Raw genomic sequence first — 24,777 nt, forward strand, 5'->3', positions numbered from 1 at the left:
AAAAACTTTAACCCAGAGAAAATGAAAAAGCACCCCTAAGCAACTATCACAAAGAAGTAAGGCAATAAAGGCAACATTGTTTTGTAGTCCAAATCTTTAAAATAATTACAGCATGAGTATCAGGCTGAGTTGGACAACAGCTCAGCCTAAACTGACATAAGAAGCTCAAGAGAAAAAGTGTAGAAGAATCAGAACCAAGTACTTGTGCACAATTCTACTTAATTCTATTTTCAGAAAATCAGTTTGGCACAGATTATAAGCGATTCTGAAAACTTTTCATCCATGAATTATTTTTACAATACTGTCATCAAAAGAGAAGATTCCCTACATACATCAGTAAGCAGTGATGTTACAACATACAGTGAAGCAATGAAGTAATTTTTCATCTCATATTTCGCAAAAAACGCAACTTTCTCAAGCATTATTGGTTTTGTGAAATCAGTTCACATGGAGCAGTTAATTTCCTAAAAAGTTTTAGAGAGAAAATTCTTTTTTTTTTTTTAAACAGATGGAATGCAGTCCTATTGAAGTGCTATTTAAGACTATTTTTAGGACTATTAACATGCCTGCTATTCTTATAATCACTTTGAATATTTTTTTCCAAGTTCCCTCACTGAGTTAAAATTACTCTTTAAAACTAGAAATAAAAAACTGTTGTTCGAGAAAGATCACAGAACACTTTTAAGGATGGATCTTCCATCATTCTGTCAGCTTGCAATTATCACTGCAAAACCAGACAGAATAATTGCATGCTGCAGAGAGGGTATAACTTGGCAATAAATGCAGCTCCAAGCACTTAGTAACCCTGGGTTTTCCCCGATATCACAGAGCTGGCTCCGCAGCATAAACAGTTCTTGCTTTATGGTTGCCCTCTATATTAGTCAGTTCTTTTAATGAAGGTATAGAGAACTTCTACATCATGCACACAGCTTCTCTGAGCACTTAACCTGTAAGATTACCAGTAATGACTAAGGACATATCTATTTTTAGAACTGTTTCTAGTTAAAGTCTTTTTTTTTTTTAATTTTAGAAATGGCAAGAGGTTTAAATTGTTGAAAAGTCAATAAATCAATATGCATTAGCATATTTCACAGAGAATTTTTTCTGCTCTTTAATTTCGTACTTAAAAGACAAGCTTGGTGTAAGCTGGCAACAGTTACTACTGGAGTGCATTGTATTTTCTTCGTGAACTGAAAAACTCAAACTTTTACCTCTGTGGCAAGGCTCTGACTGGCACCATTATCGAGAAGAAACTTAACAACCTCCAGGTGGTTTTCTTGGGCTGCCATATACAGAGGAGTGAAACCATTCTGAAACAGGAAAACAGGAGTGTAAATATTTCACAAACATTTTATACACAGCAAAGGTAGATTAGCAGAAAAACAAACGGCATGCTCACATAGTAGTTAGTGACATGATCACCCTTGATTTAACTGAAGATAGGAAAAGTGTAGTTATTACTTTAAAAGACACTTTCAGTTGATCAGAAGGTTACTACAGGTAAGCAAGAATAGTTCCTTTTATATCTACTGAAGTCAAACTAAAAGCAGTTTGAAGAAACCATTTGGTAGAGAAAAGCTCTGATTCACGATAAATGCAACTGCAGCTCAGAATACAAAATGGGACAGGCAAATACAATGCACATCTATAGAGACAGCAAGGGCAATGACTTAAGAATAATTTTTTCTCTTCTCTCCATTACCTTTCATTTCTCATTCACTTGCGCCTCCTATTTATGGCTTGTATCTCTCAAAGAGCTGCCTGTAGAACACAGCCTGCTTGTGGTCACTGAGCTACTTCATATTTCAGGCATCAGGAGATCTCAGGATGACTGGTTCTCAGCAGTTTGAGACAAAGGTTTATCAGTGTTTCTGACCACATTAGAGCATTTCTCAAATTATGCTCAAGTGAGTGATTTCAATCAATGCAAAACTAGTATTAGAGGCTGAAAGGCTTAACTCATTCTCTGGCAAGTGCTTTCCACTTACAGTCAATGCTTTTATCTTTGCCTTAACTGTACACAGGCCACAGCCTTTCAGGAATTGGATTTCCACGGTTTAATTTTTCTCTACAGTCCTACACATTTCTGAAATTCAGAGCTTTGACATAACTCACAAAGCCAAAACAGCAAAATGAAATCATAATACTTGTTTCAAGGTACTTCAAAAGGAATTCATAAAGTTGCTGCTTTGCACCTGCAATTGCTTGGTTTTCATATAGCACTGCATGTTCCTCAGTGCAACAGTCAGGAACCAGTGGATAAATTCACTTTACAGTAACAACTTGCACCATCCGCATAGTATTGACTAAACAGTTTGGTAGAGGAGAAACAACCAAAGTAGCACCAGCAATAAAAACAACCAATTCTTTTCTCCTGTGATTTATGATATATTTTGTTTACTCTTCGTGCTCCAGCATGACTCTTTTTGTCAGTTGCAATGGTGCCAAGCAGCTCTTCTCTTCAACTGCTCCCTCCCCTAAGACCCCTCAGAGCTCTTGCCTGGCTACACAGCACTCACACTGAAGAAAATGAAGTTCAGCACAGCGCTCACACCAAAACTTGGTGTTTCTTGCTCAAACCCTGGAAATGTGCTGACATACAGCTAACTCAGGAAAAGGCTGAGCTTGAGTGGCATGAATAACAGCCAACAAAAACCGAAGAGTGCATTTTAACATTTCTAGAGATCACATTTTGTTGTATCTAGGCCCTTTTGAGAATGGGGAGAAGAATTTTAAAATCTTAAACAAATCAAGTAGTCCTATTGCAAAAACAAGACAGAAGTTCAGTGTTATCCTGAACATGAAAAACAACCAGACAGCTTTTGGGCTTGCTACACTTTTATGTCAATGGAGCAATTCCAATGGCAAAAAACAGAACCAATTCTGGTGCGCTTCATTTCATAAACACTTCATCCCATTCTAAGTGTGAGAGTCAATGAAGCAAACAGAATAGAACAGGAGGTAAGGGCTAGTTAAAAATAACAGGTATAGCAGAAGACGTATTTTATCAGGCTTCAGTAATGAGGAGGTCAGGAAGTGCGTGCATATGACTGGGTTTTGCTGAGACCGTGTCAGCACCCTCAGGGCTGCAACATAGTTAGAGCAGACATTTCAGGAGAGCAGGAGGAACAGGAGAGTAACTCGGCAGTGCAGCTGCAGAGGACACTGACCTAGCTGCAGGAAACCAACGGAGAAAACCAGAGGTGGGCTGAGACAACTCTGGCCATATAGCTGCATCATTAGCATCAAGACATTAACGTTCTGCATGCTGGAGGGATGAAGGGAAATTATAATCTAAGACTTGCAGCAGTGAATGATGGCTAAGTTATACTAGCTATGGTGAAAACAGCTGAAAGACATTTGATTGTTACAGCAACAGGGCAGTGTTGTATGGCACACATCCAACCAGGATGCACAAGAGAGTGCAGGTGACCCAGGGCCAAGCATGGCAGCAGAGGCAAACAGGAGTGCAGAAAAAATGACAGTTGGAGAGGAAATGGCATGTGGATGCTTGATCCAAGAGGAACTTCACAATCAGGAAGACCCTGAGCAGCTGGGAAGCCACATGTTTACAAGAATCACACAGGCTGCAGGGTCTGTTGCTGTTCTGGTATTTGGATAATTTGGTCTCAATTCAGTAAAGCACGCTACAAGCGTGAAGTGTAATGCTGAAGTTCTACCAGAGGCGAAGCAATATGTCAGTGCTCTCACCAGAAATGAGACCTAACAGTTTCGCTACTGCACAGTTAAAATCTGGCTTACTGGTAAAAGAAAACAAACAAACAAACACACACCATAAAGTGCTCACTGAGTTACCTGTCACGCTACAGATTATTTTTTATAGTGAATAGCAGAGTCTGGGATTTTTCCCTATAATTTCATGACACACTCAATGCCTATTTAGTAACTCAGCTGGAAATTAAGATTAATTTTCTTAAGTTTTAAACATTTGTATTTAGAAAACAAGCAGGAAATACTTCAATACTCCTGATTATGAGTTTCAGGAAATAATTAATAGGTGACATTTCTCAGAACCAAGTATAATTAGCAACTGGAGGCAGAGCAGAATCCTTTTTCTTAAGTCAAAGTTATTGTAGGGTGTTCATAATCTTTTCCCTCACACTCTGCTTTTTCATTTCCCTCAAAATAAGAAATAGAAATTGACAAGAAAGCTAAATTCAGACTCAGAATTTTTTTTTTTCCCCGTTTTGAAGGACATTAAGATTTGATTAAAGACTTAACCTTCCTAATGCTAGTGCTTTGAGCAGAGTTGAGCTGCTAACTTCAGGTGAAGAGGAAATAAAGCCAAATTCACATAAAACAGGGTCAGTATTGAAAAAACAAAGAAACAACCACAACAACGAAACTTCTTTGGGGGTCTCTCTCTGTTGGTACATAAAAATGAGCAGAATGTTATGACAAGCTCTAGAACAGTTTGAGTTATGCTCAGAGCATATGCTCAGAGAGAAATAGAGCTGGTCCAGGAGCAGTTAACAGGGAGCTCCAGCGACCGCAAGGGGCTCCTCAGGAAGACTGATCCCAGGTGGAATGTCACACTCGCAGGTATTGGTGTAGAATGGACAATATACAAATGGCAAAGAAAATCTATTATTCTCACATGTTAGCAAAATTAAAGTAACGTGGCAAAACCTTAGGGTACGCAGACAACGCAGTTATATAAGGTGTTTACAATCCCAGATTGTTTTTAGTTTCAGGGATGAATACACAAGTTCTAAATCACAATCAGAAAAGATTTGTTTCTACAGCAGGAAAACCAATGGAAATGTTTCTGCTTTGTTTTATATCCGAATACACTTAGAAAATTTTAATTGGAACTATTATTGCTATTTTTCTCTTTACATTCAAATTCTGTTGTGCCTAGAACTAAATATTAGCATACCTAGCTAGTATAAAAGAGTGAGAAAGTGAAACAAGTAGCTCATTTGTCCAAGCAAAAAAACATGAAATTTAGTTCACAAGTACCTAATATTCTTGAAAGGGATCCTCTTAAATATTTTGTTCATATTGATCGACCATTTTAAAATGTTTATTTAAAATGTATATCCTTATAAAATATTTTAACGTGGCTTCTTAGGTTTCCTTTTCTTCCCAAACATCGTCTATCATGTCCAAATTGTCATGGAAGAATAGCAGTGCTGGGCCAGATGACAGTATCAGCTCCTAATCTGATCTTCGTTCTCTGACACTCATCCACAAACAGAGAGAACATGAACAGGAGAGGATTCCAGAGTCACACCTGTGACATAGCCACTTCTCGTTTCCAGCACTCAATGGTTCACACATTTTTAAAGCCAGAGTGTTTTTCTTTTCTTTTAACACCAACACTGTTTTTCCTTATTTCAAATTTCCTATAATTGATCTAAATGTTCCTTCAAAGGACTTCACCAAACTTAAAACCTCTGCGTATGCTTGTGGTATCTACTCATATAAGGGAAGGGGAAGGTCTCAATTAAGCCTCAGACACTAAATCATGTGAAACAAGATCTCTGTCATTTGAAAAAGTTCTCTCCCACTCTCTGGTTTTATCAGTATCTCTTCTGTCTCTGTAACAATTAGCAGTTCATAGGACACACTGGAGGGCAGATCTAAAGCTGAAGGGTAAATGCTTTGCTGTGCTGCACATTAAAAAACCATACAAGTATATTCCGAACACCCCTGGATGTGGCTCTGCTTTCTTAAACTCCAGGGGTGTGTGCCTGTGTGGCTCCTGAACAGCTTAAAATAGAGATGTTATTTCTAAGCTTTTTCTGCTGGTCAATGAGGTGGGCAATTCAGAGCTAATACTGACTTTATCAAACCTGATTTTCAAGGGCCAGCATTAATAGTATGTATCTACCAAACACACTTACTAACATCAGAAAGGGAGAAAGATTGTATCATCAGCAATCTTCTTCAAAGTCCCAAACGAGAAACTAATACTACTTTACCTGAGACTGTGCATTGACATTGGCTCGATTTGTAACCAGCACTTTGACAACTTCCGCTTGCCCAGCCAGGGATGCTATGTGCAATGCTGTGTTTCCTTTCTGAAATGAGAAACAGCAATATTTAAAAAGAGTACAAAATCTGACCTTGAATACACAACAAAATTATCAAGAACGCAGTCCACTTTACAGTATTTCCTGAGATGAAATATTCTTAGTGATTACTAGAAAACACAGAAAGAAACCTAGTCAGAAATCCACAATTCGTTGAGTAAATCACACCCCTAGTAATCTCTGGCATTTACTACAACCCAGCAGGTTCCTATTAACTTAACCAGTGGAAAATAATTAATTATTACTGCAGTAATGTCTGCAATCAGTTGGCTGACGCCTTACATCCATGGCATCAGTGTAGCCAAGAGAACAATCAGATGGGCCTGACTGACCTTTGTCGCTGCGTCCACACTGGCACCTCGCTGTATCAGTTCAGAGACAACTTCTACGTGCCCTTCTTTGGAAGCGAGATGGAGTGCATTCAACCCATTCTGATTTAAAAAACAAACAAACAAAAAAAAAAAAACAAGAAAGAAATGCAACTTAAAATATTGGCATAGCTTTTCCTCTGTAGTAAATAACACATCAGGAGCTGAAAAATTACAGCCCAGTGAGAGGACTGCTTCCAAAAATTATTCTCATGTGAACCTTATGACAAATAAATTGCAGGAAAAGAGTATGAACTGAGTTATGATATACTAGCTATGGAGTCTCAAGTTCTATGTGCTGCCCAAGACATGATGTAACACAAATGGAATGAAAGATAATATTAAATAGCATAAAGTTCTCCAAGTGGAATTCAAATGATGTCTTGGTAAGGGGTAAAGTTTTAACTGGGTACGATATTCAAACACGACTCATCTGAAACCAAATACATTATTACTGACACAAAGTACAAATACATAGACAAATTTAAGAAAGAAGGAGAGAAGTATTTATCTAGAAAATTTGATCAGAATATTTTCCAACCTGATTAGAAATGTTGATGTCCACTCCACTTTTTAAGTAGTCAAGAGCCTTTTCCAAGTTGCCAGCTCGAGCAGCTCTCAAGTAACTTGCATTTGTGTCAGACTAGAAGAAAGAAGAAAAAATTCTGTTAGGAATTACAGCACTATATAAAGTTATATTCTCTTGAAAAAGAAGTTACTAATAATACAATGTATTATGCATACATTTAACTAGATGAGAACAGATCTCAAAATGCCTTATCAAATACGGGTCAAACCCTGCCCTCCTTGCTTAACTCTCTCCGGTGTAAGTATGCTTGACAAGGCAGCACAACTTGGACTTCGCAAATACATGTCAATTATGCAGCAGTGACCAACATGCAATGCTAGTAGCCAAGAACACATTTGTTACCCAGTCATGGTGAGACACAGCACAGGACTCCAAGGAAACCATCCCACTCTTTCTAAGAGAACCATATCATATTCAATGTCAAAATAAACAGACTGGACTGCTACTGTAAGATCTCACATAACAGACTAAAAAGCAAAATACTCTGTGTTGAAGGACTGGACTACTTGAATGAACAACTAAATTCTACAAGTGAAGGCACTTTACAGTGATTGTTTTGTTTTCCCCATTCTCCCTCACATTATGGCACATTTTATTTACAGCATTTGTCCACATTTCAGTGATCAGAAATCCCTAGGCACAGCACCATTATTTCTTCACAGAATTTTAATTATTTTTCAGATCTTCCTTTAAAGATTGTCTTTCAAATTTTCTTTATTATGACTTCAGCTTGAATATCAGGATGACAGAAAGGATGGTTAAGTCACGAAAGAGATCTCTGAAAGCAATTCCCACTCCCCAGAGGGTTTTAACAAGTTATGCAAATATCCACAAAGGATGATAATGCTGATCCTGCCTTGGAGCAAGTGGAATGAACTGGGTTAGCTTTCAAGAGGGACAAATCTTTGATTTTATCTGTACCACAGCTTCCCCTGCCATTCTGGGAAGTCAACACATGTTTTTGTGTCCTCTCCTCCAGGAACTGTCACAGTTTTTGCTCAGTATCATTTCATGGCAGGCTTACATCACTACAGCTTTAAGTGTATTAAGGTCCTCTAAGGTTCTAAAAGTGCAGTAATTACCTTCATAGGAAAAAAATGAAAGCAGTAATGGTTGAGATAAATATAATACACTGTGGCCCCATCCAGCCTAAACTCATTGTTTTCATCCTCCATTTTCTAGATTAGCTATAGACTTCTGTCAATTCAGCTGCTGCAAACTGGATGTTCTGTTCAAGCACTACCTCCAAGTCCATTTGAAGTTACTTCTTTTTGTATAAGATGAAGCAATCTTGGGCATAATGACAGCAAAATAGCAAGCTATATGAAGATTGCTTTCCTCTTTATAGTAATACAAGCTACAAGCCTATTTCACTAACGCTTTCAGCACAAGCGTGCTCGCTCTCTCAGAGAGAACTATTACTTAAGCACTTATTTTCTTCTGTGTTTTGTGCACATAGCATTACACTTCCGATGGTAAGTTACTGGTTTACAACCTTCTCTGCTCAAAATCATTATTTCCCAAGTACGACATGCTGATCACTACACATCAATTTCTGTGATGTGCTTTCAACAAAACAGCCCTCCAACACCAATGTTTAATTAGGCTCTACGAAAAGCAGGATGCTGCTACAAGCCACAGTCAGAACTGTAAAGACTATGGGGAAAAACAGCTGCCTGGAGAGGGGCAGGAAAACTATCTCACTGGGAAGATCATCTGAACAGTGCAATGCAGATTATTACAGGAGACAGGTCATTTTCTCAGTGCTTAGCAACAGCAGCCACTGGGGTAAAAACCAGGTCAGCATTTTATCAGCATTACCAAAGGTATGAGGGAGGGCTTAATAGACTGGGAGCCTTTTTTGTCACAGCGTAATGGCATGTCTGTTTGGCATAGTCAGCAGGTGGACGATAATTAACATCAGCTGTTTACAGCTGCTTCTGGGTGGGGAAGGACACATCAGAGAGTCTTGCTTTGGAAAATCAATTCCAGCCAGTCACACCAATTCACATGAGACAAGAAACACTGCTAATGCTCAGACACATCCGAACCTTTCTATCTGCTCAACAAAACGCAGGGAGGGGGAGAGAAAGCAGAAAGAAGGAATGATAAATAGCTAATATACATGTTAACAACAAATGGCTGTTGCATTGCGCAGGACAGCAATGCCTGTGTCTTTTAAGGACTTCTAATGGTAAGAAGAGGAGTCAGGTTATACTCCCAGTGTAGGCACATAAAAATGTTTCAAATAAGCTAGCTCAGGTGCTGCTAAGTGATGCACAAATCTATTCCCAAAAGCTCTCAAACAAACAGTGCCTTCCTTTGCCAGTCACCACTCACAACATTATTTTTTGCTCAAATTATCCAGCAACACAAGTGCCACCAGCAGCCAGGTCCCCGAGGAGGCAGGAGAGCAGGCTAGGGACACAGAGCTGTGCTCAGAGGCAGCCTGGGCTCTAGTCGCCCAGTGCCTTGCTGCAAGAGGACAGCAGGAGGGAAAAGCAGCACAGGCATGCAGCAAGAACTTGGGAGCACCCAGAGAAACTGCCCCCACAGCACACTGGGAACAACCCAAACTCACCTACACCTCAGCCCGTCTAAGGAGGCACTCCCAGTTTCTGGGCTAATTGTTTCCAGTTACTTGAATGTGATGTGAACTCGTGTGTGAGACTGCACGAGCTGCCTTAGCAGCCAGGTGTAATAAATCCCTATGGGCCGAAAAAGGGAAAGCCATTTTTCCCGACCTTAGCTAAAGCCCCCAACTCCTCAGGCTGGGGAAAAATCCACCTTTTCTGGGACACCAAACATAAAAATTTGGAGATTTTAACAAACGGGACAACATACTGGAGTTGTACAGCTGAGCAAAAGTTCAGTCAGGCTTCTGGGATTCTCTCCATCCATTACGGTCTCTGCCATAAGCAGAAACAAGCTATAACATTGGAGAGAAAAGTGAGCCAGCATTCTTGAAAACCTAAATCAATTCCAGCCTCTCTAAAAGCAGCATTGCCAGCTTCCAGTTTCCCTATGACTAAGGCATTATTTCAGAACAGTCTTACAAGTTTTTTCTACCTTACAAAATGACTTGAATACTCATGTTTTAAAGGCATCTCATTCCCAAAAACCAGAAGAACCAACAAACTGTTAACCAACTTGGAGCACAAGGGTCAGTCACCTCCTCTCCAAATCAAGTAAGCAAACAAACAACACTAGTTTTAACAAAATTGTTTGGTGACTGCAGTCAACAGCTCATGGGGACAGTCTCCAGAGCATCCAGAGCGATCTTTTGCAGAAGACAAAACGATTTTGCGTTCCAGAATACAATAATAAGGTTTAAGTTCCTAATCTGCTCCAAGTCTAGGGACTTCTAAGTGGTGCCTACTGTTGACTGCAGGCAGGAGAAACATATTTTATAGTTTACAGTCACTTCTCAGTATTAAGTTCCAACATCTTTTCAACCAAGCCATACTCAGAAAAGTTTCAAATAAAACCAGATGCAAGAAGAACACAGTCAGCTACAACTGACATTCTCTGCATTGTAGAAGCCAATGAAAAGCAATCAAATCTCATCCTTCCCCAAACCCAGGACAAACAAACTTATCCCAGAGAATGGCGGTAGGAGTGGATTTGGGCTGTCTAAATTCTATTTGCTTATTACAGCTCATCATAAAAAAAATGTGTTTTTTTTTTTTAAACACAAAATCTATTTCTAATGTCATCTTAATAATAACGTTCTAATATTATCCTAATAACAATAATGTAGAGGGGCACAGCGCAGCTGAACTACCACTGCCATGATTCCCAGAACAGAATCTTTAAAAAAAAATTGATAAAAAAATCAAACCAGAACATTGACATTTCCGAGTCCAAAATTCTCTCAACTTTACATTTCTATTTAAAGCTTAAATTCAATTTTTAAGATTACCTTTTGTTTTTCAAATACCTCAATTAAGAGAAGTGCCATTTCCAATTGGCATTGTTTTGTTTAAAACAAAGATTCTTGCAGTCCGTGACAGAGTCTGCAACTGCCACTGCACAGGCAGAAACAGCATCAGAGCTTAGGCTCAAATCTCTGAAGGATTTGAGAGTTCAAACAAGCCTAACAATAATGTCAGTAATTATTTATCTGGACTGCCATCATGCCTAGGAGCCTGCGTAAAAGACTGGTCAATGATCCGTTTTGTTTAAATGTATTAAATAACACAGAAGAGGAACAAAAAATAAAGGGGTCTTAGGTTTCCAGCTCTCCCTCGGGACACCCATGCAGTTAAGTGCTCCGTAGGGGGTGGTCACTGCTCTGAAACAGCCAACTCTGTGTCCCCACGCTAACTGGCATCTGAAAGACAAGCCCCACACAGGCAGTGCATCTATAAGACATTTCCTTGATGGACCTAAAAAAAAATCCTTTTTTTTTTTCTTTTTTAATTTCCCATCTTAATTACTTAAAACTCAATATTCCTGAGAGAGGCATTCTGTATGTTAGCAGTCTCTTCTGATCTCCCCTCCCCTCTTCTTCTTTGTAATCAATTCCAACATGAAATGAAGATGAAAATGAGCTTTTGATTCTACACTGTCTTGACAAATATCAAGAGAACAACAGACATGGGACATAGATCAAAACAGCCCAAACATCAGATGTTTTTGCACTCAGCCACAAAGACTGCGGCCCTTCTTGTTGTGCATTTGACACAGGTTTTCTCCCCTAAGCCTTCCACAGCTCTCTGTTGTGTTCCCTTATGGATGCTGCCTTTCCAATCTTTAAACCCGGGCCTAAATTAAAATCACAATTCTTAAAGCATTTTAATTTTTGGATACATGCACCTCAGATGAGCACAGCGCTTTGTTCCAGAATGGCAATAAGACAGTATTTTACAAACGGTGGATTTATGAGAGTACCAGCACGATAAGACTTCTTCCTCCCTACTGTACTTCTCTGGAAGAAAAAGGAGCTACTTCTGCTTTTAAGAAATGCATAAATGCAGATTGGCTAATGAACAGAGCTTTTATGCGGTGCATATTTTTCATTTTGTGTATTCTCCTTCCACATACCACAGTCTAAGAAATCAACCCGACCACAAAGCATGCAGACAAACTAGCAGGCTGCAGGTGGCCTGCAGCCCAGAACAGGTTCCCCAGCCTGGAGCTTGTTTCAGCAACTCTCATCCCAGGGCTGACTCTGAACTGAGCTGAGGCTGGACGAGGTGTGCAGGCAGCAGCACTGTGTTTCCTAGATCTTCTTTACTCGAAGGTCCTGTAGTCCCAGTGACATACAGCTGTAAGGCCTGAGACTATGTCCCTGTTGTGAAGAGCAGCGTATGTGTTGAAAACACTCATGTTAATAGGAAAGACTATGTTTTAAATCAGTTGGATATTACCTTAAGCTTCCACTTTAAAACAGAAAATGTTGATGCTGACTCACATTAGCTAATAAATTTTCAGCATCTTTCCTGCAAAGAACTCCCGGAGAATTAAGAGGCTATTTATCGTGAGTAAAGACAAAATCTCCTAGTAAATGTTACATTGACTGTCAGCCCGGGCTCAGGCTGGGTTTTTCCATGGAACTAAAGAGGGTTATTCCATTTAGCGGACCCCCACAACCATTATTTTCAACGTGCATAACCCTTCTCCCATACTGATGGTATTTTTATTACTGCTCATCTCTTTTCCCTTTGTGTTCTGCTTACAGTGGCTTCTTTTTCAGATTAAAAATCCAGTCTTTTTTTCCATGTTGAGAGCAGGGTTTTGTTTTTCACTCCATCTTTAACAGTAGCTGTTGTGAAGGGAAACCCCCAGCAGGTTCCCATTGTGCCAGAGCAGGATGCATTCTGGCTTGAGTCCCAACTAAAAGATGCTAACCATGCCTAACATTTGTTGTGGGGGGAGGCAATGACCTCATTTTAAGTGAGGAACTTACATTATTTCCATTTGGAAACATGCTCAGTAAAACTAGTCCTGCAGCAGCATGAGATGACCTGAAAAAAACAGATGATACAATTTCTACTTATTTTGATAAGGGTGAGCTTACTGACACTGATCGATTTTTTCTTTGCTGCAAGGGACTGATGAGTAGGAAGCATACACTGGAAGCTGAAGGCTCTCAGCATTTCTTAAGATTTTGTTCTTACGTTAATTTACAATTTTCATCCAGGCAAACGTTACACTCATTTGGAAAGGGATGAAACTTCATTTCGATTTAACTGTACTGACCAGTTAACAGCAATGACTGAACCAAATGACATAAACAGGCCTTGTGATCTTCTACGGGAGATTCTCCACCCATTCTCCCTACTACCCCATAACTATATATGCATGAGAAAATTTCACTTGTATCTTCTTCAACAGAAAGGAGGTTGGTTGGACTGGATGATAAAATGCTGCTCTCTGTGCAAACAGCTACAGCTTTGTGTACTACGCTGCCATACATGTTTTCTTTTGATAAGAACGTGACAGCCTGGAACCAACTGCTATCTGCAATTCTGCTATTAATTATCCTTCTGAGAGATGCTCTTGGGATCCCAGCCCTAAACACAACCACAGGGCAAGAGGAAATACTTTTTTCCTGCTGCCTGACAATTCAAAGGGTACATCCTTTGGCTAAGAAAAGCTACCTTCTTTGAATTTGACTGGCAAATGAGAAATCATGTCATTGTTGTCAAATACGAAACAAATCCCTCCACTTGTTTGGCCCATCATGCAATTTAATCATCAGCTTTCTTTGATCGTATTATTGTACTGCACATGATAAATTAACCAAAATATTCTGCTATTTACTATGTTCTTATAACCAATCCCATTCTAACTATATGATCTGATTTCCATAAGTTAAAAAAAATGCAGTTCTCAGGCTGCGTGAAACCCCTCTTCTTGGTCAGACTACGATAGCTCATTTTTGCCACAAATGTATCTGACTCCATAACCATGTGCCATTGCAACAACAGGGTCTCTACCTCTGAGCAACAGTCTATCTAACAAGCTTGTAGAGATAATAAAATATTTACTCTCAGTTGCACACATTTAAATCCTAAGCAGAGCTTAAAAGGTGCATTTTAGATTCAGCTCCTACCTTCTAGAAATCTTCAATCAAAACATTAGAACATCTAAGAAAAAAAAGTCTCTTTCCCTGTTGGACCATAAGACAAAAAAAAGGCTGACACAAAGATTTAGTATGCATCAATGTCAAGATCACTTGTAAAATCCTAGCCGCCTCCGCCAAATGCTGAATCTGTGCTCAGTTACCTCTGGAAATGAGCCACCTATGTTGGAGCAGATGACTGAAAAGGACCCAGACCCAGAGATATTCAGGCTGGCGCACACAAAAAATTTCTCAGCTTCCAGGGCAAGAGGTGTTCACGACTACCTTTAGCAGTATCTAGAGGCCTAGAATGGTTTGTGTGTAATGACAAATAGCTCCCGCAAAGCTGCACCTCGAATGCACCCCTCCTACTGCACTATTTGCTTAGACTTTATGCACGCGGTCTTCTCTGGCAGACACTAAATCTAGCCAGTCATGTGAATTGTGATGAGACTAATCCAGCCCAAGCTGTCTTTAAATGCCTGAATGAGTCCTTCCTAAGAGAACTCAAACACAGGATGGAAATGGAAAGTAGCTGTTACACTTTTCAGTTTCTACAAAGAGCAAAGTGTGTAATTTCCAAGGCACAAAAGACATGCAAACTCAGATGGGAAACACTTGCCTAACATCCACGCTACATGGATGTTATGTTTAAATGTTATACGTATTGAAAATCTCCCTCAAGATATCATCTCCTTTTACCTGTCACCACAATTACTTGTCATCACCGATATTCAACAAAATTCAGAACAATTTAACTGGAGTTCTAGCAAAATCAATGTGTGAAAGCCCAACAGAAACCACTTGAACTGACATCAAAAGAATCTCGTAAGGCCAGTGTTTGGACAGGAGGCAAGAGTCTCTGTAACTCAAAATCTTCACTGCCAGCTTGCACAGATGAGGTTTTGAGACTTTGAAACACAGTTTTAATGTGTTTAATGGCTTCCCCTAGAGAATTTACAAAAAACATTACAAGCATGCATGTGCCAAATTAATAGCACCTAAAGCCAGATCCTAATTTTTAAGGACTACAAATCAACATACATCTGCAAAAAAACATAAACAAATGTTCTTTTAATGAGAAGATGCAGATCCTTTTACCACTGACTTTTCAGCTGTCAGACTACCCTGAGTTAAAATGCAAACTTGAATGACAAAGTAAACTGGGACACACTGTTCAAGAGTACAAAACCAGAGCAATCACTGTTTTCACCAGTGAATCCCTGTGCTGCACTGGGAGTGAGCAATAAGCTGAAGAACCATTCTCTTTGTGATCAAATCAAATATATCATCGATGAAAAGCATCCAATATAATTAAAGGCAAAAAGATTTCTGCATCTAAAATTCAAGATTTATTCTTTAGTCTTGACAGTTTCAGCTTCTAAAAGTTTGTTTCAAACTCTGAAAAGCAACTCCTGGGTCTGTAATGACTCATCTCTTACTCTCTGAAGTTTTGTTATCATGCACTTACAAGTATAAAATAAATTTCTTGTATAACTTTCATAACTGCTACTGCAGTCACAAAGAGCTAGAGAAGAGCTGGATGTGCTTGGAGGGTTTCTTCTTATGTTCATATTCACCATAAATAACTGCTCATAAGGAAAGGTAGATGAGATACCATTGATCCACTCTTTGCTATTTTTTCTCTCTCAGAAACTGAGTACCCAACGAGCATGGAAAGAATTTCAGCACATCCTAGGCTCAAATTTAAATTCAAAGCCATTTCCACACCAATGTCACATTGTTCAGGTAACAGAGGCATGAGTTGGTCTACCTTGTGTTCTGTGTGCAACTGATTTTACAATCAAGATAGGAGAGGAAAAAACCAATCACCAATCCTCTTCAAAACATTTTTAAGTGTACATATTTGTAACTTCAGATGCATCCCTCTGAAGTTAATGGAAAAAAAAAACACCTGAGTATGAGCCTAAGTCAGGTAATATTGCTAATTCTAAGGAAAGATTTTATTCACATAAAATGAGTTCTCTGCAAAAATACTATGTAAATATGCTTCAGTCAGTTGTAGTGACGTGGAAGTTAGTGGCAATAAAACAGAGCAAACTACGCGCATAACACAACTATTTCCTAAACTGTACCCTAATAACACTATAGTAAGTGAGCTTTATAAACTGTAAATGGGTTACCTAACCTCTTTTGTAGCTAGACAAACTATTAAGAGCTTTTCTATGAGTTTGAAGTTCCCTGCTCTGTTTCTACCTTTTCATTTCATGCCCACTTTTGAATGTATTCTTCATTGAAAATCAAAATAATTCTGCCTTAAGAAGTTAAGAGGCATTTGAATGGCTACTTGCAAAGCCTATCTAAACCTATTTAAACCTGTGGTTTGCCCGTAGGGGTTATAACCTCAGAAGCAAAGAATTTCTTCAATTTACACACCTGAAAACCTTGTTAAGGAGAGTGTCTGGCTGGAAAACCCCATGTGCTCCATGTGACTGAATCAGAAGAATCAGGGGGAATTATCTAAAAAGCTTTCAGGTACCAAGAGGGCTTCTGGGGCAAAATTTGCAACACAGCACATAAACTGTATTAACAGTCAGTTCTGTAGGGCTGCTATATGGCTGGTTAGAAGCACCACGTGAGCTTTGTAACAGCAGTTTACCTTAGCAGAGCTTGGAACACTTCACAGAACAGTCTGTCCTGACACTTCTTTGTAGATTCACTGTGAAATATATATGGCCTAGTCCAAAGACATTGCAATCAGTGGAACCAATAAAGCTAGAAATTCACTGCAGATTTGAAGGTGCCATTTTTGCACAGTCACTTTGCAGTAACAGAACTGAATCACCATGATTCTGCCCTTCAAAGTCCCTATATGCACTAAAGGCTTGGAGTCCTTTAGGAGAATGCTGATGACCTGAACATCAAAGGAGGTACTTCAAGATTTTTGGCAAAAATAGAAGTAACAGAACTGCCTGAACATCTTACCTCTCCTTAACCTTCTGAGTTTATCACCACCTGAGAATCAGCACTGTTTCTGAGCAAGATAATTAAACATATTTGGAAGCTAATACTGTTTAATCAAATAAAATAATTGTATCACCTGAATGAGTAAATCATTTTCAGACTGGGCTAAAAAGCTTTCCTTCTAGTATCTTAATAAGCATAAATTTAGAATTGGCTTTTACTTACAGCATTAAATTGAAGATTAGTTTATTATACGCTTACAGAAAGAGGCTATGGCCAACTGCTACCTACCAGCCCTATAGGAATTTCCCCTACCATTTGATGAGAGAATAAGCCATTGGTGTGCAATGTTAATTAACAACATTGCTTCTGAACAGCAAATCTACAAGATAAACAAGTAAGGACATAGATCACATTTCTCCCTTACACTTAAAACACACATGGCAACCTACAGGAGATCTATATATAAATGGAACGAGAATCAGAATCTACCATAAGCATCGTCAGCAGAACACTTACAAATATATTCCACACCCCTTCTCCATAGCTGAACTCCATTTCTAACAGCTACTACATTTTCAACAGGCAAGCAGTGCATGTACTAATGCAAGCAACAGTTTCTAGGCACAAAACCCCATAAAGCAAGAGCAAACGGTGCCCTGCTGCAATTCAACTGCAGACCACACCATGACAGCCCATGGCTCAAGGGCCGCAGCGTTTCCCTTCACTCTGTTTGCAAGCTGTGACACATCAACCGTCAGGGCAGCACTGAAGGCTTGCACTGCTGAGGCTCAAATAAAGCATCAGAAAAGAGGTTTATCATCAGAAGTTTGGTATTACTGTGTGAAAAAACAGGAGAGTGTAAATAATATCTACAGGATTGAAAAACAGAAGAGTTTAATCAAGTGCTATAAAACATCACAGTCTAATAAAACTTCTTCTACAAGAGAGTCGTTTCACAAAGAAAAAGCCCTGGGATAAATGTCTTCTCAGTTTTGTAATTACTGATGGCAATGAATTTTCAGACAAGGAGAGTATCACCAGAAAATGCCCAGCGCTTCCAAGATAGATTTCAGCAGGGAACAACAACCCAGTTCTGTGTTGACAGGAGGTGAACCAAACCATACATATTTAGGAGAATTCACTACTGCATTATTCCTGAGCACAAAGCTATTGCTGACATGGAAATTAGCTAATAAACTGCTGGATGCTATCATCAGTAATGTTTCCAGCTACAGAAGATACTGTCATTAACTGATGTTTCCAGAAAACTTGGCACTCATCAATATTAATAACTGGATACCACACTTTCTCAGGAACCTGTACTTTAGCTCTCCAGCAAAGCTGCATCAACAGTGGTTGCTCTAACTTTGTGCTTTTTAACCGCCACAAATAATTCAATCCACGGAGATCTTCAGAGGCCAGTTCCCAGGACACAGGGATGCCATTTCACAGCAGCTTACTCACAGCAGGAATTTTTAAAGCACACAGGGAGCACCTTGGAGGTCACTGGGACTACCCCAGAGAGTAAGAGTGATACGGGTGTCTCCTCACAGGTCACTACCAGCACAGTAGTAGCAGGCTCCTTTTTCAGTTTTAATTGATCTATAGATTATCAGTAAAGCAGCTGCATTATTTGATAAAATACCCATTAAAAATGTACTTATCACCAGGCTTTTTATTATGATTTTTCTCCAAAGTATGCAAGATGAGCTAAAACATTTCAATGAAGAAAACTTACATTCACCCAAGTTAGTTAAGGCTCCCATCACAGAATGTTACAAAATGATTCTGCAATTTAATAAGCGCCTTTATCTGTAGAGTGCTCTGAACAGAATGCAGTTATTCAGAAGGAGAGAACAAATACTTTCACGTACCACTTGACTGCTGCTGCAGCCTATACCACAACCCAAATGTCAGAACACAAAATACACAAGCCTAAACATACCTCTTCTTACATCCACTTTTTTGTTTCATACAATTAAAGACTTAAAGCATTAATCTAAAAGAACTCAATATACAGATCTCACTCAATGCAGAATCTTCAAATGCTTACTTGTTCTGGAAAGCATTCTCCCTCTTCCACTGCCATTTTCTGTGGCCAGATATGAAACCTGATGATTCAATTAGTTAACATTTTGGACACTGCACAACTGCTAAAAATAGCAGCCTCAGGAAGTGTTTTTCTTTCTCTCCCTCTCTCTTTTTTTTTTTTTTTTTTTTTTTTAAGAACTAGGCACAGTGACTTGTTAGTATTCCCTTGGCTATTTAAATGGCAAAGGACAAGTGATTGTAAGACTACGAAGTTAGTAACAGAGCGTGTCCCAGGATTCCTGGCTCACTTACCATATTTGCAGCCTCCAATCATTCCCCGTGCATGCAATCATGATCTGTGGAATACCCAAAATAGCTGCAACATCAGCTGATCAGAAAACCACTGCTGCTTGGAATCACTCATGAAACGAGCTTTTGTCATTCTGCTTATCAGCTCTTTCTAATGCAGACTACTTTGAACTATTTCTAAAGGAAACAATAACACCATTTTACACTCTGTGTGTTTTGAATACTACATATGCCAGCCTCCTACTCCATGGTAATTTTATATTTATTCAGATTTTCTGATGACTAATTGTTATAGATTTACATTGCTGGTTCTAGAGGCTATTTTCCTAACTAGAATGCTGGTTTCTATATACTTCAGGTTCAAAAATTCAAGAGATAAAAAGCTGTATTAATAACAAAACTGTTTTGTTTCAGAGGGATGGAAGAAAACTGCAATTTCAGCAAAGCAGACTTTTTCCTTTACAGTCAAAGCTGTTGCCAACAGCAGGAATTTACTTGCATGCTTCCCTGCAGTTCTTCTGAGGAAACAAAATGTTTGCCTGTCCTCAGCTCACCACAAGCACCTGCACAGCACACACTGCTATGAGGATCCACCCTGCCTGTGTGACAGCCCACCACGGGCTGTACCCTGACATTGGTACAGCAGAACAAGGGATAAGACGAGGACAAAAATAACAAAGCTGTTATGTTTTGTCAGACAAGGTACATCCAGTGCTTCATCCAGAAATATAGAAATAATCTCTATACAAAATTTCATGAGAATAACTTCAGATTTCCATGAAACATTTCTCCATGTCTGTCACAACTCTAATTGAGCTGCAAGGCAGCAGCTCATTGCTTTTTGGTTATAATGCAGAGCTTGTTGCAAGTTATCTGTGCAGTCTTTTGGAAAGCAAAAGATGTGAGGCCTAGATGTATTGATAAGTAATAACGTGGCCCACACACTCAGGTGATCTAGCCTGGAATGACTTTATTAATGTCACTGACAATGCTCTCTAATTATTACCAACAACGCTCTGCTTCTGCACAATTGTGCTTATGGCATTTCAGTATCTATGACTAAGATCCACTTCTGCCAGTGACTAAACACTGTTAACTAAAGTTAACAGCAGTCTGCAGGGGTGGAGAAGCCTTCCACCTCAATTTAAATACAAGATGATGACCAAGTCAGTTCAAATGACTTTACCTCCCTGACACATCTGTGGCACAGTTCCCTGCAGCAGAGATTTCAATCATGTCTACCACAGTTACTGCAGCGATGGTGTTCTTGTGAGCTGCCCCAGCAATACACAGCATCCTGAAAAATCCAATTTCTGAAGCTGAATTTAAACTCACTATGTATTCTGAGGACTAAGAGCAATCATTTCAAAACACTAAAATGAAACATCACAACTCTGGAGACCCAAGAGCATACAGCTACTATCCAGTAGCTGAATTTTTATATCTAACTGAAGAGAGTCTTGTTCTGAGTGAAAGAATCAGGTGCATGAACACTTTTCTGTTGCCTTTGAAAACTCGCTTAAGAGCAAGAAAAAAGGAAATAGTGATTTCTGTAGTGGGATTCAAGGGAATGGCATTTCAAACTTGCAGAGCAGTTCTTTGTGTCAGTGAAAGTGCTGTTTTATGGACACTCACAAGAGCCCTGTCAGCAGACACAGCCCATTGCAGCATGGCAGCCCCTTGCAACCAGGCTCCCCTGAACTGCAGTCCCTGCCGGGCACCGTGACTAGGGACAAATAACTGGCAACCTGGCAGCTCTCCGAGAGATAAAGCACCAATTCCTTGGAAAGGAACAAAAAACATTTTTCTGAAAAGGATTCAGCAGCCTCCGCATGTCTCGTTCACCCAGGAGCTGTGCCATTCACCCCCTGGGCAGACCCCATCCTGCGCCTGCTGCCAGCAGGGTCTGGGCAACAGCCCACTCCCCAGCACCTCCCTGCCCACAGCCTGCCTGTGCCAGCTGCCACAGACCCTTTGCCTTCAGCTCACAAGCTTCTGGCTCTTCAGCTTCGCACACATCTGTTGACATCAGTGGATGATCAGCCCATATCGTTGCCTATTAACAATCCTAGGTCAGGTTGCGACATCCCCACAAGTGAAGATGCCTAATTGTCTCTCCATTAATTTTAAAAAGGGCAATGATCAGACTTACAAAAGAACAGCACAAAGAAAAATTACAAGCTTGCAGCACCAAAAAGTCGTTTAAGCACGCTCCCCTCCATCAATTCAGCTCTGACAGCTCGTGTCATAAATCATAGTGACACTATTTTTCTAACCTCATGGATCAGTTTTACAGAATTCAGGATGAGATCTCACATGCATGCTATTAACGAAGGGTAAAAAAGGAAAGGCGTGATACAAATGGTAAATCAATTTGTTGCAGACCTGGAAAAAAAATATTCAGGATCCTTTGGTTGCTCTGCATCCTGAATTATGTGACCTGCACATTCCTACAGTCATTCTCAGCTTGGGAAAGAGAAAAGGCCTTGGACACAGTCACGTATTAAGTAGATATGCAAGAAAAAATAATCTCAACAATCCATCTTCTCCCCACCCCAAAAAAGAAAAACCTAACAAAAACCCTTTACAATCTCAGTTAAGTGCAGATTTGGTACAGATGGAGGGCTCTTTTAAACAGAAGAGTGGAAACGTCCTTTTACATCATCGCTACTCTGCTCCCAAACCAGATGGAGTGCTTATGATTACTGGCTTGGAAGCAACTTACAAACAAAGCAACACATGGCAGAATTCAGCAGGAAGAAAAACATGGTTTGACATGAAATACCAACAATACAAATATCTTCCCAAGTATGGGAAAGACAAGTTAAAATAGTTTACAGTTATCTGTGACTACTGATCCAGATTTTACAAGGAGGATAGAACTTTTCTTGTAACTGCAGTGGATGATATTTCAGACCGTTCTGAAAGATACAAGAAGCCCACGAGAACAGAAAACATAGCTCTGTGGTATTTCAGGCATCCTTTCAGGGAGGGAACGATGTCTGCTTATGCTGCTTACACCTACAGAGACCTCAGTTGTAGGACTTCATATATCTCAGAAAGCAGTGATGGTATCTGAGATACAGAACATTAATATCTAAAATCCTTTCCGAATCACTAAAAAACACTAACGTGTGCCTCAACCAAGACTTTACAGAATCGCAGAATCACATTTAAAATGCGATTTAAAATGGCATTTCAACTGCAGGCATTACAAAGGCTACATACAGCACCTACCTGTGCAGGAAGCAGCTCCCTGTGACCCACAGACTGCAGGTTCACATGCCAAGTCAGAAAAGATGCAGACTGCATACAGTGAAAGAAATTAAGAACCTCACCAGACAAACTGTCCCATTCCTCTAAGAGAACCCCCCAGTGTCACACTCCTCACCTCTGTGGATCTAGATTCTAACAAATTACTACTTCAAGAAAAGCACATTTACTCATTGTACTTCAATTATCAGAATCATGGCAACCGAGAACATACAGACACAGCAAAATAAATAAATCAATCATGTCCTTGTTACAAAAGAGTCAGCATCATCTAGGTACAGAACCAACATCCATCACGAAAATACTATGCTTGCTATAGTACCATTCAAACGCTGCCAGCCTAGTTCATTTGCTATTAGAAAACAGACGCATAATTAGGCAGAAGCATAAAATAAAGAAAAATTAAAAAAAATAAGGATAGAAAAAAAGCCCTCCACATATTAAGTCAAGGTCACGCAGCAAGATTAAAATCCTTTTATTTTTCCTAGAGAATCTTATTTCTGTTCTTTCATAATATATTGCTCCTGAAGAGGAAGTAGCTACAAAACCTGTAAATCCTTTCCTTGTTTTCCTTTACCTTTTTTTTCTTAACTTTGACAAGAGTGATCATCTGCCATCATCCCCAAATAATCTAAAGCTCTGCAGAATTAAGAAAGGAAATCCCATCACTTCTGTTAATAATGTTTAGAATGTTTCTTTAAGGGCTTTCCAAATGACTGAACAGAATGCCCCCAGTCTCATCCTATTCTTCCTCAAGAGTGGCTAAGATCAAATCTGAAAGACTGAAATATGACCACTTTTAAAGGATAGCCTGAAGTAATTTCATAGGTCTCCAAATACTTCAAAACAGCATGCCTCTAAAGCAGCCCTGCTGTGACCTGTGAAATTCAGCATGTTACAGATATTCCAAATGAAACACATGCACCAAAGTGCTGCAGTGTTTACTCTATCAAGATCCATAACAGCTCCCATTACTTCACCATCAGCACTTTGCCTCCCCAGGACATACAGCAGGGCAAAGGGGCTCTCAGGATTAAGGGCTAAAATAAGTGCTACATGCATGGCATGAGCGGTATGCACAAAGAATGTGAACTGCTATCTACAAAACCACTTTAAATTCCACTTTTTAACCCTGTATTGTTCCCTTATCCGTCAGAGTACAGTTACATCACTTGCATTCCGCCCTGCTAATCTCAGGCTTTGTTGAAGAGCACTTTTTGTTCCATTTTCATCCCTTATTTGTAGTTTCCATGCTCAAATTCTAAAGTTCCTCCAACTTTTAACTATCTTGGACCTGGAACACCAGCAGACTGTTCTTCAGAATAACCCTGTCCCCTGTGAACAGGAAGAATTCAGACCAGGTGGAATATAGACTGGTAGATAAACCTGAACTTCCTGTCCAAACAGATCATTCAGGGCTTCCACCACTGTGACTCAAGCAATTTCTTCTCATCAGTAGCATTAGCTCACCTTTTCAATATATTGATTGATTGTACATGTGAAAGGGTACATCTCCTACCTCTATCCTTGAGAGACTCACTCAAAAGATGATTTTGCAAAACCACTGCAGCAATATCACAGCAATCCCATAATCAGCCACTGTATGAAAACGAAACTCAGATAAAAATTTTCTTGCCATCAACACCACTCTATGCTCTCCAGATCATAAAGAACTGAAGAGAGCAGCAGTCTTCATTACATCCACCCTCTAAGGGCCAGGAAGAACAGCCTCAGTTAAGCCAGATAAAATTATTTGGCTATATTATTATTTCCTTCTCTCCCACTGATGCAACCTTCACCACCTACGACACACCCATGTCATTTATTTTTTTTTTCCCATGGAGAACGCCTCAACAAGCCTTTAGAAAAACCTAGGGCAATAAAGCTGTGAGCTGGAAGAAGTGTGTACATAATCATGACGATGAAAATCACACAATCGACTCCTGGACAAATTGACTTGACACCATCATGCTTGAAAAGTAACTACTAGAAGCCAATTAGGAGGGGGGAGAAACGAAAGTCACAGACTCCAGGCAGCTCTGTGTTTAGTAAAACCACAGACCTCACATGAACTGTCAGAGATGAGGGGAAGAGGAAGGGCAAAGTACTATATATGGCAAGCACAAGGAGACATGACAACAAACCTTCCTA

General features: G+C 39.6%; 1 protein-coding gene across 1 annotated transcript in view; it reads right to left on the minus strand.

Annotated features, from left to right (window-relative positions):
• Positions 1-24,777, minus strand: part of ANK3 (ankyrin 3) — a 197,366-nt gene that overhangs the window by 135,365 nt on the left and 37,224 nt on the right. The window contains exons 2-5 of the mRNA XM_085229413.1: positions 6,969-7,070; positions 6,392-6,490; positions 5,949-6,047; positions 1,212-1,310 (exon numbers count right to left, since the gene is read on the minus strand). Of these exons, the coding sequence (XP_085085539.1) occupies positions 1,212-1,310; positions 5,949-6,047; positions 6,392-6,490; positions 6,969-7,070 (399 nt within the window). The remainder of the gene's footprint in view (positions 1-1,211; positions 1,311-5,948; positions 6,048-6,391; positions 6,491-6,968; positions 7,071-24,777) is intronic.

This window comes from Meleagris gallopavo, chromosome 8 (assembly GCF_905368555.1).
Source record: "Meleagris gallopavo chromosome 8, MGAL_WU_HG_1.1, whole genome shotgun sequence".
Lineage (NCBI taxonomy): Eukaryota > Metazoa > Chordata > Aves > Galliformes > Phasianidae > Meleagris > Meleagris gallopavo.